We start from the raw sequence: 18,860 nt of genomic DNA, 5'->3' as shown, positions 1-18,860 counted from the left end.
AATGGCTATTTTTGGTATTGTCAGTCACAGCCTGTGCTAACACATGGCTAGCTGCCATGATGGTTCAGGGATAGAGAGCACATGAAGCTGTAGTTTTGCTGCCATAATTGTTTAGGGCTTCCAGCTGAGTTCAGTTACACGTGGCCGACCGCCATGCTGGTTCAGAGATAAAGAGGGTGGAGACATGAGTTTACCACCATTTTGTTTAGGTCTCTCAGTTATGTTCAGTCCTCTGATTAGTGTTAAGTGCAAAGCTTTTTACTGTTCAATTTTAATACAAAGTGGTAGGATCAGCAAGATTTGCTAGCCCCTCTATAAACTGTATCTGATTAAAATGTTTGCTTTAATTTTAGTTCAGAAAGATCAGACTTAAAGCTATGCTAACGACTGCAGTTGGTTAAGATGTTGAGCTCTACCTATTGTCTTTGTATAGGGTTTTTTTTTAAGGTTAAGCCTAGGATGGGTAACTATAAAGTTTGCCTATTTGTCTTAAAATATATAGTTCTAAAACATGCATCTCAGAAATATGCTAGAACTAGATTAAATAGCATTCTGTTTTATAGGACACAGTTTAAAACAGATGATAAAAACAAAGAGTAACTCAAATATGCTGGCCCTCAAGCTTATCAGAGATCTGATAAATATGGCATTTTAACATATGTAAGTTTATTGTGGCAAAAAGTCCCAAAATCCTGGCAGTAGCTCTCCAAGGTCTCCGAGAAGATTTGGACAACGACAGATGACTGCAAGTCTGGATTGTGGTATGCTAACCACTGGGCAATACTGCCCCAACTGGCCCACTGCTAGGGCCCAGCCTAAACTGTGGACAAAGCCGGGGACACCTAAAGAGCCATTGTCTCACATTGTGAGAGGCAAGGTGAGGTCAATCTCTCCTGTTCCTCTTTCCACAGCAGCAGTTTCTCATCCTCTATGCCTGATGGCTGGACTGCCTCTGCTCAGAAAGCCAGGAGACCACAGGAGCCAGGGACACTGCCTAGGTGATGGACTAACTAGTCATCTCTGTTATTTTGATTGGTACATTTACTTAGCTCATAATTTATCCTTCTCAGGTCTCTGATCACATTGACAGCTAGGCTGAAAGGCTAGGCTTAGTTAACAGTAACTTGGCAGTTAAAGAGCAGACAGTTAGGTTCACTATCAGCTCATTGGACAGTTCATTAGTTAGTTAAAACTACTGGGTACTATATCTTTTGTATATAAAAAAAAACAGGTTTGCCCGGCTCACAGGCTTTACATCAGTTGCCAATGTCTTATATTAATAGTTAAATAAAAAAATATAAGGTTTATATAGGGTCTGAGGATATAGGAGTTCAGGTTATAAAAATCTAAAAATGTTGGTCTACATACTGATCAAAGTGTCAATTTAATGGAGGTCAGGTTAACACTTAAGTAAAAAAAAAAAAAAGTACAAGCAGTTTCTCACGCAGGCAATTTTACTTAGCCAAAATATAGGAGGGTTTACTCAAGGTTACACAGAGCCTGCTGTCTGGTTACTATGGTTGCACGGAGTTCCTCAGGGTCAGAGCAGTCTGCTGTAAGACCACCAAGGTCAGTCTGTGAGAGACTGGACTTTAAAAAATAGCCAAGAGGCTGAGTTCCGCTGCTCAGATGCCGTTAACTCCAAAAAGGCTGCCACATGGACACACTTAAGTTGTTTATAAAAGATATAAAACAAACAGCTGACTGGTACCAATTCTGTTGGATATAGTTTTTATCTGTTACTCGCAAAATGTTGCTGTATTAGATTTGCTGATATGTTACTTTTCTGAGTTTATCTATCTATCTATCTATCTATCTATCTATCTATCTCCTTTTGTGTACCAAAAATTCATATGAGTTTATAAAAATCAAAAGGTCATGAGACCTAAATCTGGCATAACTCAAATGGATCCCAGAAAAGTTTTTCCCTGCTGTTGGGATTCCTCACTTTTTCCATTTAACAGACAAATCTTAACTTCTGTCTCTAGTCTAAATTTGTCTCAGCAGATTTTCACCTGGTTGACTCTGGGCTGCAAACTAAAATCTGGACTTGTTGGAAGCTGACATGACTGCTCCCTGTCTCTTCAATTGGATCAACTAACCAGAGACTGTTAAGGACTGCCTCACTGACCAGCCTTTGACTGGCTCCTAGTAATCTTTACCCATGTACTCTCCCCAACTTTTGACCAGCATTTCAGCCTCTTTTAAACTGAGATTTCAACGATCCATCATCAGCATGAAGAAATTCCAGAAGACGGATCATCGGCCCATTGTCCCATTCTACAGGCTGAAATGTTGAGTCAAAAGAAAAAAAAAAGAAAATTTTTTTCTTAAAATAAAATTCTCACTCTGCAGCTGCTTCATGATTGAAGCAGTTACAAGGAGAAGGGGGAAATGAAAGGGTTAGGCTAACTTTGTAACCTATATGTCCTCTAAAGCCTATAGTTTTGAGTTTTAGGTCCAGGTTAAGCTAAAGCCTCTTAGTACCTTTCCAGAGAGTGACGGAATGTGACCCTATCTGTGAGGACAGATATAAAAAAAGGGCAAGCAAGCAATGACCTTCACTCAGCAAAAGAACGACCAGACCCTTGTCCTTGAGATAGCATTTCTTAGCAACAAACCTAGACTTCTGAGTAGCTTTTGACCTCCAGCCAAGAGCCCGCAGCCCTAATCTTCAAGGATGAGCTAACCACCCCCACCTTAAATTGCAGCTGCAGCCACACTTGGCAGGACTGGCCAAGCTTGAGCACCTAAGCCTAACCAATTATCTTACTTTATAGCTTCCTCATCCAATCCTAAATTGCCAAAACTAAAACTTCAAATCTCCCGCAATTTTTCTTTTAAAAACCTAAAGGCCTTTGTCTCCGGGTGCCACTCTTTGCTGACCAGCAGGGGTGACCCCATTGTACAATGGTTAATAAACCTCTTGCTTTTGCAACGAGTCTTGGTCTGGGGGAGTTTCTGGGAAGGGCGCAATTAAACTCCTGAGCTGCGAGACCCCAGGTCTTACAAAGCATCAGCATGCCCAGCTAAGAAATGACTTCCTGGGGCTTCAGAGATGGCTCAGCGGTTAAGGGCACTGAGTACTCTTCCAGAGGACTGGGGCTTAAATCCCAGCCCCCACATGGCAGCTCACAGCTGTCTGCAGCTCCAATATTTGACACTCTTGCACAGACATACATGCAGGCAAAAACACCAATGTGCATAAAATAAAAAAGTAAATAAATAAAAAAAAAAAGAAAGGACTTTCTAAACAAGTTACAAACAAACAAAAAATCTCTGTTGCAAGTTATATCCTGGGTTCCTGAAGATAGTGCCCAGTAAGGTGTGAAATTTAGGATTATTATGCCAGGTAGTGGTCAGGGTTTATTGCTGACAGTGAAAGTAAGAGCTTCTAGACATGATCAGAGTTCTTGAAGGAGTTGAAGTTGGAAATTTCTATAGAGAGAAGTCAGGTTTATACAGGTCAGAAATCACTTTATTCCAAGTGGGCTGCATTTAAGATTGCTTTGTGGAGGGAAAGGAGGCAGCCCAGTGGTAATGCAGGGATGTTCCTGCCTGAGGTCTAGACAAAACCCACAGGGAGAATAGGGCACAGAGAAAGGATCAGGACAGGTATCCCTTTCCTGGGTGGGTGGTAGAGCAGATCCTTACTGGGTGTGGTCAGAGATTCATAATGGGCTAAGGCAGAGCCTGCTGCTCCTATCCAGACCTAGGTGGATTACTAGAGAAAGGGATCCCATCCATGTGTAGTGGCTCATGCCTGAAGTTCAAGCACTTTCAAGGCTGAGGCAGGAGGATTGCCAGGAGTTCAAGGCCAGTTTGGGATACATAATGAGCAGAAAGCCAGCCTGGGTTACATACAGAGTAAGATCCTGTCTCAGAAAAGATGAGAAAAACAAAACTAGATGGAAACTTGAAGTACACAGCCAGTACTGGTCAGCCGGCCTGCATGAGGCCAGAGGAGGAGAGAGACAGAGAGAGAGGGACAGAAAGAAAGGGAGAAAGGGGTAGAAGGAGAGATGGAGGGAAAATGGGGAAATTGAGGGAAGAAGGGAGAAGAGGAGGGGAGAGGAGGGAGAGAGAATGGGAAAGACAGAGAGGAAGGGAGAGAGAGAAGAGAGAAGGAGGGAGGAAGATGGAGCAAACATTTGTGCACACTCGAGTGAACAAGAGGTCTAGTTCCATTGAGTCTCAGAGCTGAGCTGTGCTTCCTGCACCAGTCAGGCCAGCTGTTCCTATGTGGATGTGAACCTGGGGTGTCTTATGAAATTAAGGCCAGGGACCTAGGTGAGCTGCTATTCAGATAAAAGGTGTCTGTAAGGTGTGAGAGCTGAGGACTGAGGTTCTCTGGGGAACAGGCTTTTATAAGGGCCACAGCCATTCTGGACAATCTCTGAAAGGAATATAAACTACTGTGATTCTTTGTGTGTGTGTGTTTGTGGTCATATCTGTCTCTGTATATCTCCGGGCTGGATTTGCATTCACTATGTAGCCCTAGCAGACCTTGAACTCGTGACATCCGAGTGCTTCAGTTTCCTGTAGCCTGGGCTGTCCTGAACTCGCTTTGTAGACCAGATTGGCCTGGAACTCACAGCAATCTATCTGCCTTTTCCTTCCTTAGTGCTGGGATTAAAGCATGCACACTGTGCCTGGCTTAATACTGCCATTTTGTACTACATATTTATTTGAAATGGAATTCACAGCACTGATGATAATAAAATCAAGATATGCTTTAAAAATGTTGAAAATACTCTACTTCCTACAGGTTCAAATATTCAGCCAAGATTTTTTTTTTATATAAGTATGGAGATCAGAGGAGAACCTCTGGTGTCAGACCTTGTCACTTTCCAGCTTTTGTCTGAGAGCCAGACTCTTACTAGCCTGGAACTTCACAGAATAGGCTGTGCTAGCTGGCCAGTGAGCTCCAGGGATCCTCTTGTTCTTTTCTCCCACTTCACCATTGTTGCAATTACATGTGCAGGCTACAATACCTGGCTTTTTACATGGGTTCAGAATGTTTGAACCCAGGCCCTCATATTTGCAAGACGGATGATTTACTGGCAATGCCATTTCTCCTGTTCCAAGATTTAATTCTTCATGTAAAAATAAGTATCTTGTTAGTATAAAATTTTGCTTTGATTTTTGATAAATGATAAAATTATATGTGTACTGAAGAATTGTTTTAAAATAAATATCATCATGATTTATTATCAGTAAATGATTTGTACACCTATTTTGTTTTGAGAAGGGGTTCATGTATCCCAGGTTAGTCATGGACTCTCTAAGCAGCCAAGGATCTTGAATTTAGAATTTTCCTGCCTCTACCTTGGAAAAAGAGACCAGTCTTTGATCAAACTACCTGTCCCACCCCTTATGAAGTTGTGTGGCCCTGTGTGAGTCACTTTACCTACTTGTATTAGGACATTCCCAACTTAAGAGTATGCTATCTCCCAAATGTTTGCTAATTTCCTTTAAAATATTTTTGTTTATTTTTAAAGACTTGTTTATTTTTACCTATGCACATGAGGGTTTTGTCTACATGTATGTATGTACACTGTGTGCTCCGTACACTTGGAAGCCAGGAAGGCATCAGATCCCCTAGAACTGGAGTTACATATGCTTGTGTGGGTACTGTGAACCAAACCTGTGTCCTGTGCAAGGGCAGCGAGTACTTTTAAGTGCTGAGTCATCTAGCTAGTCACTCCTACCACTAACTTATGCTTATTAAATTGAATAACATATTTCTCTTTGGGGAACAGTCACCCAGTTTAACAGGAGTGGGAAGAGGTTCTTAGCAGTATGACACTCCTGCTTACAAAGTATAAAATTCATAAGCTGTTTTTTTTTTAATTTTAATTTTATGAGTATGGGTGTTTTATTTGCATGTACGCCTATGTACCACTTGCATCCCTGGTGCCCTGGGAGGCCAGAAGATTCCTTAGAACTGAAGTTACAGAAGACTGTGAAAAACTGTGAGTGCTGGGGATCCAACAGAATCCCCTGGAAGAACAGTAGTGTTCTTAAGGGCTGAACTGTCTCTCCAGCCCCCAGAGGCTATTTTTGTTTTTGTTGTTTTGAATTCCTGACCTTCCTGTCCCCAGCTTTCCAAATCGTGTGATTAAAGATTTGAGCCACCACACCGTGCTTTGTTTTAAGATGCGATGTCAAACTGTAGCCCAGTCAGGCCTCAAACTAGTGGCAATATCCCTGCCTCATCCTTCCAAATGCTGGGATTATAGGCTTGAGCTACAACATCCTGTTTTAAAGATGTTTTATAGGACTGGAGAGATGGCTCAGAGGTTAAAAGCACTGGCTTCTCTTCCAGAGGACCTGATTTCAATTCCCAGCAACCACATGGTGGTTCACAACCATCTATAATGAGATCTGGTGTCTTCTGGCATGCAGACAGAACATTGTATATGTAATAAATAGATCTTATAAAAGATAAAGATGTTTTGTTTCTCAGTACTTTCATCCTTTCCCATTTCCCACAAGGTAACAGGCTGAGCTGAGCTAAGAAGGGCTAGATACCTTTCAGGAATGTCCAGGGAACACCACATCTGAGCTTCTACTCTAACCCATTCTCTCCCATCCCCCTCCCCAAAAGACTTTTTTCCTGTGGAGGAAGACCCCTACCTCACAGTGGGGAAGTATGCATTTGACAGCTCCACACAGAGCTGCTCACATTGTCAGTCTTCAGACACACTGTGACATGACACGCCTTACATGGTACACACATGCACACCCCTACATACATACTTAAAGATTGGCAGAGTAACACTGCCATCACCAGAGCAACAAAGACCTTTTGTTGGCACACCTCTTGGTAGATCTTTGGAAATGAAATGTTGCTCACAAGTCATACAGTTAAACATTTTGTCCTTAACTGTTGGCATGATTTGGGGAGGTTGTGGTTTTGATTGGTTGGGGTGATCTTTGTGGGTTATAACACTTCTCTGCTTCTAGTCTCAGGCTCTACTTTCTCCTCTGGCTGTCGGGTGAGGAGTCTTACCATAGACCCACCCCAAAAGTAGTTGTGCTTTCTCTGCCATGATGTATTAGAATCCCTTTGAAACTGGGAGCCCAAGTAAATCCTCCCCATTTATGTTACTACTATACTTTGTAACATCATCAAGATGTTCTCACAGCCATGCATACTACTGTGCCTCATACTGTCATACATGGTTCTTGCACAGATGCTTAGCCATCAGATTCTTTGCCCAGTTTAGGTGTTGTCCTACTGCCTCAATGATCTCTCAGAGTCGTGCACAACCACCCAACCGCAGCCTTACATGTCTCATCACCTATTATTGTGCACACATTTCCACATGTTGTTATCCTGCAGCTTGGTGAAACCCTTGTCATGTCATGCCACCTTGCCCACAATTTTCCAGTCATACACTCCATGACATATGGAGCCACCTGGATGCTGTCCACAAAACTTCAAATGCACAGTTACATATAAGTGTCACGAATTTCAGGTGTGAAGTATATTATACCTGCCACCTCATCCAGGCTCATGGAGTCATACATTTGAGTTGGATGCTGTCATCAAAGAGCCACAGACACTACTCCATACTCCACTTGACACCAACATTTATTTAGCCCAAACACAGTCTTATGGCTCCAGTTACAGGTCTTTGGTGGTTTTATTTTACAAAATCTTTGAAGGTACAGGCAAGATGTTTGAGGCCCAAACAGTTGGGCTGTAAAGAATGGTGGCTCTAAGAGGAAGGTGAAACAGGCATGGTAGCAGATGCCTATAATTGCTGCACTCAGGAACTAAGGCAGAAGGATCTCAAGTTTGAGGCTAGCCTGGACTCTATAGGAAATTCAAAACTAGCCTGGGCTGTATAGGGAGAGCCTGTCTCCAAAGAAAAACAAACAAACAATCAAACAAAAATAGAAACAAAGGAAAATGCATGCATGGCAATACATGTGTATAATCCAGTACTTGGGAGAATCAGAAATTTGGGGTCACTCTTAGCTATGGTCAGCCTGGGCTTCTGTAGATCCTGCCTCAAAAAAAAAAAAAAAAAAAAGAGAGAGAGAGAGAAGGGAGACACCTCCTCTGCCATAAGGCCAAGGCCAGTTTGTGTACCTTCAAGCCTTCAAGAACTGAGTGGAGCTACCACAGTGGTACTGGTGGTAGGAGGCACATTGCCTGTGGGGAAAGAGGCTGTAGGCGATCCCAGCAGAGGTCCAGGGAAAGACATAAGATGGCTCACAGGCCCTGACAGTACCACAGGTCCCAGGCCCTGGTAGAGATGGGCAGTACCCGCAGTGCCCAGTGTCAAGCCTGAGGCCACCTCCCCACAATTCCCACTACTATTGCCACCAGCTACCACCATGAAGCCGCCACCTGGTCCTTCAGCTGCTCCTGCTCCTGCTCCTACTCCTGCTCCTGCCAGACTTGACCCCCGCTTCTTTTTCCCCTTTCCAGATGCCTTGCGGTTCCTGGTCTGAATTCCATCCTTCCGCATGGTTAGCGGTCGGTTCACCTGTAGAGAGGGAGACCACAGGGTTACCAGCTCCAGCCCTTTGTGCCTATGTATCTGAGCATCTTCTCAACCCCACTTTTTTTTTTTTTTAAGAATGCAGAATTGGGTCAATAACTAGAGTAATCTATCCAGGGTGGACTGGTGCAGAGAAACCTATGGTTGTGTGGCTAAGCTTAGACTATCCTCCTAGACTGGTAAGAGTTACCCAAGAATGATAGCATGGGAGTGAAAGGTAATGGAGGTGGCAAGAAGAGAGAGACCAAAAGGAGGCAAGAGATGGAAGGGGTGGAAAGAGTGAGGAGAATGGAACAGAGAAAGAGCTTATGATAATAGAAAGATGAGCAAAGAGGAAGGCAAGGCGAAGGAAGAAAGAAGACTCTGGGTGGAAGAAAAAAGTTCAAGGTAGATCAGCAGGGAGCATGGTGTGAGGACAGGAAGCACTATGAAGGATAGAGTGTCACCTGGTGTAGCTTGTAGTAGAGGCCACAGGCATTGCACACCGGATCTCCACTGGCATTTCTCCGCCACAGTGTTGTGGTAGTTGTTTGGCAGTTAGTGCACTGAGTGCCTGCCCGTTTGCTGACAATCTGAGGGACAGATTTATGTGAAATTAGTGCTCTGGGGAGGTGGAAGTCAGGACAGGCCCTTATAGGGCCTGAGAAAAAGGCTGAGGGGTGTCACATTGAAGGCAAGGATTTCTACCTGTGATAAGAAATCTATCCTATCTACCTATCCTACCTATCCTACCTATCCTATCTATCCTATCTATCTATCTATCTATCTATCTATCTATCTATCTATCTATCTATCTATCCTGTTTCTCTGTGTAGCCATGGCTGGAACTCTCTCTATAGACCAGGCTGGGCTCAAACTCACAGAGATCTGCCTGACTCTGCCTCCCAAATGCTGGGATTATAGGTGTGCACCACTGTCTAGCAAAGAGTTTATATTTTATAATCTATGAGTGACTATTTCATCCTTGGGTTTTCAACTTTGACCACATATCAGAATCTCTTAGAGGAAGCCAGGTGTGTACCCTGACAGAGATAGGAGGACCATAACAAAATTATAAACCAGGCCACCAGGGCTACATAGCAAGGCCCCATTTCATATAAAAATCAAACCAAACCAAAAATAAAATAAAAACACTACCACCACCACCACCAGCCCCAAAACAAAACACCCACAAAGAATCTCTTAGGAAGCCATCACTTCTGAAAGAAGGGATCTTGGGAGATTACAATGTGAACTCTAGGTAGGGTTTTTACCCCACTGTAAAGGGTAAGAGTGAAGGGTCACAATTTGAGGCCAGGATTTATGTCTGAAAGAGGATCGGGGTTCTCTAGTCCAGAGCAGAGTTCCTGCATAGGAAAGGGATGGATGATCCACCTATGGGAAAAGGATGAGTATGAAGGCAAATGTACTATGGGGGAGGGGGAACAAGAGACTCAGAGGGGTTCCTGTAGGATGGGAGACTATGGGCTCTTATCCTGGGCAGAAACAAGTCTCCTGAACTGTCAGGACAACCTGTGGTCTTACCAGTCGCTTCTTGGGCCGGATGAGAGGTCGGTTCTGCCCATTCATCTTGTGATACAGGCCACAGGCATTGCATAGATAGTGACCTGTCCTGTCCCTCCGCCACAGTGGAGTAGCAGTTGCTCCACAGTTCACACACTCTCTGGCCTCTGGTTGGTAAGCAGGGAGCAAAGGAAGCAAGGGTCAGCTTACCCTTGCCTTGAGCTCCCTAGCCCAACTCAACCCACCCTGTCCGTCCCTTTTTCAGAGCCTCACCACAAGGGGCCAAGGGTAGGCTTCCGTGAAACTTGGGGGAAGAATAGGTTGCTGAACTAAGAGGGCTCCCAGTGGGAGAAAAAAAAGGATTGGGAAAATCAGCTCCCCCATAAGCACTGCTGGTGACAGGGAGGGATGCAGGCAATGCAGTCCCCAGGGTCAGGAGATCTGGACTCAGCCGCTCAGTCTTCAAGGTCTCCAAGAAAGTGGTGTTGCTCTTCCCATCTGGGTCTTCCAGAGCCTGGGAAGGGGCATCCTCGTGGCTGGAGCACACAGTTGAGGCAGGGTAGAGCCCCGTCTTGCTGTAGGCCCAGCTAGCATAAGGTGAGCCCCCTGAGATTCCCTCCATACAGTTGAGCAGTGGGTACACCTGAAAGACTGTTGGAGGAGGGAACAGGGAGGAGGGAGGAAAGAGGAAAAGAGAGCAATAAACCTATAAAGTAATCCTACTTTTAGAGTACAGTAGTGTCCATCAATCCCAATGTATTGACTATTTCCAGTCTTCCCACAACAGTTTCTTACTGCTGGGTGACTCCTGGGTTCTAAGTTTCTGTGGTCACTATAGCAACAAGACCCTCTATCTCTTTTTGTATGACTACTGCTGTGACTGGGAAGCTGCAGGCCAACTGACAAGTAAGGCAGCTAGTGCACACTCCCCAGCCCTGCTTCTCAGTGTGGTCACTCCTGTATGGCAGACAGAGAGGAGTACTGGTGTTCCTAGGGCAAATGGGTGAATACATCCATACAGAGCTTCTAACTATTTCTAAGATGGCTACGTTGTAGAATTCTGAGCTAGTTAATGATCTCTATCGCAACCTTAATAGCTTCCAGCCATTGCCAAGGCAGATATCTGATAGTTAGTTACCTGGGGAGTGTCTGTAGGTCTCAGTGTCCCTGTAGTAGGCCAGTGTGGTAGCTGCAGCTGTTGCTGTGCTTGGGGAAGTGGAGGAAGCTGCCACATCCAAACCCTCAGGCCCAGAGGAGAAGAACCCTGCTGAATCTGGTGTTGAGGACACCAAGGAAGAATCCACAAACTGGGGCAGGGTTTCTGAGGCCCCCAGGGTTCCTAGGCCAGGAAACTCCATGGGGACACTGAGGTTTAACCTGTGAGGACAGGAAGGGTTGTGAGACACAGAAATCCTTCTCTCTTTCCTCCCCCCTAAGCCTGACAGCTGGGATTCTGTACTTCTTCTTCTTTTGTTTTTGTTTGTTTGTTTGTTTTGAGACAGGGTTTCTCTGTGTAGCCTTGGCTGTCCTGGAACTCACTCTGTAGACCAGGCTGGCCTTGAACTCACAAAGAGTTCCACTTGCCTCTGCTGGGATTAAAGGAGTGTACTATGACTGCCCAGTGTCTTTTCTCCAGTCTCTCCTTCCATCCTCATGTTCTTTAATTCTTTAATTCTTATTGCTTCACTTTTTTTCTTCCCTCCACCCTCAACTACTCTATCTTCCTACCCCTTATTTCTTCTCTCCTTCCTCTTGTCCTCCTATGCCTCCTCCCATCTCCCATCTCTGTGCTTTCTTTCTCCTTTTTCTTCTCCCTTTCCTCTTTCCTGTCTTCTATCCCCTTCCTTTCTCTGTTCTATCTTTCCTCTCTTGCCTCCTTCCTTGTAACCTTTTTCTTCCCTCTCCTCTCTTCTCTTTCCTTCTGTAGCTCCTTTTTCCTTCCTCCTCTTTTATTCTCCTCTCTACCTTCTAACCTTCCACTTTCTCCTCCTCCTTCAAGCCTTCTCTTCTCTTTCATTCTTCAAGACCTCCTCCTCTATTTCCTCTTTTTATTCTCTTTTCCCCCTCCTTTCGCTCCTTCTGTAGAGGCACAGTGCACAACCAAGGTCCCTTGGACCCATTCAGAGCTCCCTCAGGACCTTGGGGTTCACCCTTCTGCACTCCCTAACTTCATCCCTATCTGTTGTATCTTGCCATCTGACTTTCTCAGAAACCCCGTGGTTTCCGGCTTTATTCCCCTCCCCCACCTCAGTTGTGTCTGCAGACAGAGGGCCCCATTAGTTCCTCCCTGCTCTATGAGGGGGGTCAGTACCCCAGCCCCCACACTGCTTATCTCTGCATCCCCGCCCAACTTTTGAAATCACCCCAAAGCTACTGGCTTCCTCTGAGGAGAGTGACAGGTGGGAGGTGTTCCCACCCTGGTATCCTCCCTCCCTGGGAGAAGGCTGTTTTCAGGAACCATTAAGTCTTGCTACTCCCAGACCTCAGTTTCCCCATCTGCTATATTGGAGGTGGTATGCTAAGAGCTAAACACTGAAACTTTCCCTCTGCCTTATATTTCATATCTCCTCTTTAGCTTTGTCTCCCTGGTAGAGTTTCTTCCTCCTTGTTTCCTTTCAGGACTGACTGTTTCTCCTACATCTTTCTCTGCTTCTAGGATGTACCATTGAAAAACAAGGCTTTTATCCTTGTGTATTTATACAGTGTGTGTGTGTGTGTGTGTGTGTGTGTGTGTGTGTGGTCAGAGGCAACCATGGGTGCTGGTCTTCACCTTCCACCTTAAAAAAAAACTACACAGGGTTTCATATTTTTTCATCGTGTACATCAGGATAAGCCTATGAGCTTCTAATGATTCTCTATGTCCCATTTCCCCATAAGTATGCTGAGACTACAGATGTCCATGCTACCATGTCAGTGTGGGTTCACACTTATTCAGCAAGTAATTTATCCTTTGAGTCACCTGCCCGGACTTCTAGGGTGTATCTTGCCTCTCTTTCTGTGCTTTTATGAATTTGTGTTTTCCTCCTGCCTTCTTTTGTCCATCCATGTATATCTTTCTCTAATATCTTTACATCTTCATTTATATTTGTCTTTGTGTCTTTCTTGGCTTGCTTTCTGTGTTCCTCTTAATCTTGCTTTCTTCCATACTCATATTGCTGAATGTCTTTCAATCTTACTAACTCTGTATCTCTTTTTGCTTCCCAAGGCCTCTTCTTCCTATTCTTTCTCTGAGCTATGGATTCTCTCTTACTATTGCTACATCCCTAAATGTATGTTACTACACATAGCTCAGGAGGAGTCAAAGAACCTACCTTTACCCCTGACTGATTGATGGCCCTATTTGTAGGGAGGGGTGGTAGACAGACAGAGTATAATACCATCTTCCCTACCCATTGGATAGATCAGCAAGGGCTGGGCCCAGGGTTGGGGACCATGCCAGGGATAAGAGAGCTCATAATTGTGTCCCCTATCACCATGTTTTCTTCTTCTTTTTATTTATTTATTTTTTTCTTTTGAGACAGTATTTCTCTGTGTAGTCCTGGCTGTCCTAAAACTCACTCTGTAGATAAGGCTGGCCTTGAACTCACAGAGACCCATCTGCCTCTGCCTCCCAAGGGCTGTGATTAAAGTCATAGGCCACCACGCCTGGCTAGACCATCACTTTCTTGACCTCAGAATTCCCACCTTTTTGGACAGTATCTACTCTTGACCGGCAGCTAACCTTCCCTCTCTCTCTTCCCTGTATAATTCTTATCTCTGTATGATTCATTCTCCCTCCCTCCACTTTTCCTTTGTTTCTGCATTCTTGTTTTCTGCCCATGGCTCTCCCCCTCCCCTCCTGTGATTGCTGTTACCCTATTTTTCTTTTTGAGTCTCTGTATCATCTTCTCATGTTTTATGCCTCTTTTTCTCTTGGTGTCTCTTGTTCCTCCATTTCCTTTTTGTACCTCTCTTCTTTCCCTGTCTTACAATGTCTTTTGTTCTCTTCCTGGCACCATTCCTCATCTCCTTACCCACCCTCCAATTCTCCCTCTGGCCTCACTGCCTGCCCCTGTATTTCTCACGTTGGTGGGTCCAGAGCTGCCCACCCCTCCTGTAGCAAGGGCCCACCCTCCACCTCAGTTATCACTCTACAGACAGAGATAAAGTTTATCTCAAGGCTGGGGGATATGAGAACTCCTTATCAGCTGCCTCAGTAGAGAAAGTGCTGCCCTAACCAGGAGGCACAGCAGCTGCACCTCAACTCTCTCTGGGCCCAGCCCCTCACCCCAGGTAACAGCCCTACCCAACCCTCAGGAAGGCTCCCATGGGGCCAAGGAGCAGAGGCAGGATCTGGGGAGCAGATGTGGGACTTTTGGGGTTAGAGGTAGAGTTTGAGTATGGTTATGGAGTTTAGCAGAAGGAAATACTGGGTTTCAGAAGTAGAGCTGAGCTTAGAAGTTCAGAGGCACATTTTGGGTTCAGAAAACAGACGAGGTTAGGGAATCAGAGGTGAAGTCAGTTGCAAAGTTAGAGATGCAGTTTAAAAGTTAGAGATGGGTTCTGGGGGTCATGGTAAAATGTGAGAGAGCTAAGATTTTTTTCTTTTTACTGGGCAACAATTGGGTTTAGGAGAGAAATGGACCGGGCCAGACAGATTTGTAGCTGATGTCTAGAGATGAATTCTGGGAACACAAGATGAGTGGAAGAAGCCAAGATGGGGTTGGAGTGAAAAAGTGTGGAAATAATGAAGTTAGGCAGGCAGTTAGGCCTTAGGGAAGACAGGCACAAGGGTCATTGTGACAGAATAGATTTGCCAGGAGCGAACTTACGGTCTAAAGTAACAAACACATCTTGGCCAACGGTAGGGGGAAGACCCAGGGAGTAAGTACGGAGTCTAAAAGGCAACGATGGGAATAGGGAGTAAAGCTAGGGTTTGACGCATGAGAGATAGCTGTGGTTAGCCAGAAAGAACAGAGTAGAAACAGAGGTGTTCACTGGGAACAGAAATATGAATCTTGGGGAAGCCAAAGTGAGGATTTTTGTTTTGGTTTAGTTTTTTTTTGCAGGAGAACAGAGAGGCAGAGACAAGTTTCCATTAGTGAAAATCAGATTTGGGACAGGACAAAGATAGGAGCTTGGGGAATGAAGGCACAGTATTTGGGGGTTGGGTATATATGGAAAGTAGGCCTTGGGGGTAGGATAGAGTTAAGGGGTCAGCAGACATGGCTATCATAGGAGGAAAGGAAAGAAGTTGGGGCAGATGGAGAAAGGCTTAGGAACAGAGATGGAGGTTGGAAGGAGAAAGAGCTGTGGCAGAATTTGGGGATGACCCACATTTTAGGGGCAAGCTACGGGTCAGAAAGCCTGGAGCAGGCTCCGGCAGCAGGCTTGGGGATTGCCTTGCTGGGGGTTCTTTGGGAATTAAGACTGACCTGGGCTAGTTGATGCAGAGGGTTCAGCCACCTTAGTGATGTGGTGAGTTCAGTGTGATCCCAAGGGGTGTCCTCACTGGCCTTGGCCCTTGAGTCTCCCTTCCTCCCTCCTGCCAGCCCGTCCTCCCTCCCACCTACCTTCTCCCTCCTCTTTCCTCCCCAGGGAGTGGCTGGTGCCCCAGTGGGTGGGGCAGTGCAGGGGAGGGGGTGTGCCGCCTGCTTGTGGGGATCTCTTAGGCACTAGTAGTCCCTCCACCCTTCCTCTCTGCCCTGTAGATTATTGGATCCAGCTTGCCTTTGGCTTCTATGGAGTCCAGTGTCCAGGCAAGTTATATGAGCTCTAGTCAAGATAAATGGAAATAAATGATTTCATACCCCACTAGGTTTTTCAGTGAGGAAAGTGCCTACTGTATGCCAGGCTATGTGTGGGCTAGACCTGTATGTGTGTGAGCCTTCCTGGATGCCAGGAGAGGAAGATGTATCTGTACCCATTCTGCAGGTGAGAAGAATGAGGCTCACTCAGAGGTTTAGAACATTTCAACCTAAGCCTGTGGGCCACCTCTATGAACCTGTCTGCGGGACTAGGCCAAGACTGGCGGAGTAAGGGTACATTTCTTTAGTGCTTGGGGCTTGAGGCTTGTGCCTGGGGCTTACGCCAGCTATGGCCTGCTCTGGGGCAGCAGATAAGTCTTATCAGATGGAGGCGACTGTGGCTGTTGGTGCCGCAGTAACAGGCTGTCTTGGGGTTGGGGGGCAGGGTGGGGAATGCACACAGGGACAGTGCCTCAACTTCTTGCCCGCCATACGTTAGAGGCGGGAAACTGAGGTGACACCCAGAGTGGACTCCCCTGTGAGTCCCTTAAGATTGGAATAAGATAGCTAGCAAGGAGGGATAGTAAGTGAAAGACGGGGAGAGGCAGAGGCAGGAACAAAGATCTAGGGAAAGAGATGAAAATGTGGAGACAGAGAAGTGAAAAGAGGTAGAGGGAGGGCACCTAGAAAAGAGAGAGACAGATTCAGAGAGCTTGAGATGTTGAAATGAACAGGTAGAGAGAGATTAAGAGACAACATGAGGCAGAGATGGACAGAAGGTGAAGGAAAAACTTGGAAATGACAAAAGTCCAGGGCAGAGATGGAGACAGGAAGAAGGAAAACAAAACCAATGTTGTAGAGAGGGAAAGAGAGACTCAGAGCCGAAGTCTGAGAGTATGTATGAGCCCTGGAGAGGGGTCTCACTGTGCTGGTAGCCGTGGTGTTGATGATGTGGCTGATGTGATCTTTGTCATTCTGATGTCAGCCTACATTGAGGGGACACCCCTCCAACCCTGGTCACTGGGTGCTTACAATCCATCCTTACCTTTTTCTCTTGCCCCACTGGTGCCTCACCTCACACCCCCACACCAACCTTCATGTAGATTTTGAGCAGCATTTCTGCATCAAATCGACACACACACACACACACACACGCACACGCACACACGCACACACTGCACTGCATTTGGATCCTAGTAAGGACTTTCTAGCCTGGAAAGCCATAGGATAGGCCTCTCCTACTAACCATTCATTGTATAGTGGGGGAGGCTGAGAACCACTGAGGGAAAGGCAAGGATGGAACTAGGAATCAGGAGGGTCAACCTGCCTACCAGCTGGTTCCACAGGACTTAATCTTGTCATCTTTTTTCTCTGAAAGCCGTTGTCTACATAGGCTTTAAAAGTGGGAGGCTTCTTTAACTCCTGCTGGGTGTCACTTTCCTTTGGGGACTCCTGTTTACCAAGAAAGGACACAGATTCTGGATCTGGAACTAGCCCACCATTTTCCACCAGCACACCCAGGTACTAGAACCTAGATGGAGTTACTTATGGAGTAACAGTGACAACTACTTCTTTATTGAAGACAATGAATGAATTTGAATCCATGTTAAGTGGTCCAACTGATTAAATTTGAGTTTGCAATATATCACGTATTCTATTTTTTCTATTGAGTACTTGTGAAATCTCCAAGTAATTTGAAATCTCCAAGTAAATGTTCATCTTTGTTTTTCAAGATGTGATTTCTCTGTGTAGCCTTGGCTTTGTAGACCAGGCTGGCTTCAATACAGAGATATCAATGCCAGTACCCCTCCCTTCCCAACTAGCACTGCTGTGAATTCTAGCTGTGATGCTACCAATGTGCTGACACCAATAGCAATACTAATACCAACTCTAATAGATATGAGCTTTAGTGCTGAGTCTAATGCTAAGAGCAGTGGTTAGCTAACACTGTCTTAAGTCTAATCAAAAACCGTTCTTATTTTTGTAATGCTAGGGATGGGACTGAATCTTGAATGCTAGGCAAGAGCTTTATTACGGAGCTGTATCCACAGCCTTAACACTAACCAATTCTCATTCTAAGAATAACAACCTTGAGTTCTCATCCTTAACCCCACGTTAGGAATGTAATTCAGGGCCTTGCATACACTAGGCATGCACCTTGCCAACAGTGCTACATCCCAGCACCTGATTCAGTTAGAGCTTTTACCAGCGGGAAAACACTCATAAATAGTGTGTGTTGGCAGAACTCAGGTGCTATGCTAAGTACTCTTCCTGCATAGTTTTAGTGCATCTTTTCCGGTCTTTGTGGTGGATCACCACTCTCACCTGCCAGACAAGAGTAGGGCCACAGAAATTAGACTATCCAAAGGCCTCTGGTTTCAACTCTCACACCGATTGACTGCCTAGTTTCTTAGCAAGTCATCCTCCTCTGTGCTTTGGCTGCTTCACTTGGAAAATGGCTATAATCATAGGCTTTCCTTACCCTACACCAAATGTAACCCATCTGCACAGTGCCTGCCTGGCACATCATAAATGCTATATTTTGTAAATACTCATTTTCATCACCGTTCAGTACCATTGGCGGCAGAAGCTGGGAGCCTGGGGGTGATGTATGGGGGAGCCTGATTGGGACTGGAAGGCTAGAGACATGTCCAATAAAATGGTGTGGTGCCAGACTCACATCCCATTTCTTCATTCCTGAAGGCTACAAAGGACTCAGTAAAGGAAATGAAGGGTGGGGAGTAGGGTGCCTCTGAGGCCAGTCATCACCCTATTCCCTCCCCCATCCCTGTGGAGGGGGTGAAGGCCCAGAAGTCTGTGGCCACACTTCAGCCAGCAGGGAGGCAGCTTGGAAGGCATAGATAAGGGAATCAGCGGGGGCCAGGCTAGGCTTGGGGGAGCCAAGTACAGGAGGCGGGAGGGGGGGTGTCCCCGGTTGAAGTGTCTTCTTTGTCAGGCTTCTTATTTGAGACCTATGCCAATGTCCTCTCTTCCCTGAATCCTTCCTTGACTGTTCCCTCTCCCTCCTGGCATGTTTTGAGGTTATAGAGCCTCTGTTTGAGTCAAGCCACAGCACTAGGTTATCTGGGCCTTTTTCAGACTGGAGTTTACC

The 18,860-nt window shown here is 45.6% G+C and overlaps 1 protein-coding gene across 1 annotated transcript; it reads right to left on the bottom strand.

The window, feature by feature from the left end:
- Positions 1 to 7,588: 7,588 nt before the first annotated feature.
- Positions 7,589 to 15,557, bottom strand: Gata1 (GATA binding protein 1). Its single transcript, XM_021658618.2, has 6 exons — positions 15,437 to 15,557; positions 11,161 to 11,399; positions 10,296 to 10,673; positions 10,044 to 10,189; positions 8,966 to 9,091; positions 7,589 to 8,504 (listed from the first exon to the last, which is right to left on the bottom strand). Exons 2-6 carry the CDS (start codon positions 11,378 to 11,380, stop codon positions 8,115 to 8,117), a joined length of 1,260 nt encoding a protein of 419 aa, XP_021514293.1. The 5' UTR covers positions 11,381 to 11,399; positions 15,437 to 15,557; the 3' UTR covers positions 7,589 to 8,114.
- Positions 15,558 to 18,860: the final 3,303 nt, after the last annotated feature.

Source organism: Meriones unguiculatus, chromosome X (genome assembly GCF_030254825.1).
Source record: "Meriones unguiculatus strain TT.TT164.6M chromosome X, Bangor_MerUng_6.1, whole genome shotgun sequence".
Classification (NCBI taxonomy): domain Eukaryota; kingdom Metazoa; phylum Chordata; class Mammalia; order Rodentia; family Muridae; genus Meriones; species Meriones unguiculatus.
The sequence above is the reverse complement of the archived record's forward strand: the minus strand, read 5'-3'. Positions and strand labels throughout refer to the sequence as shown.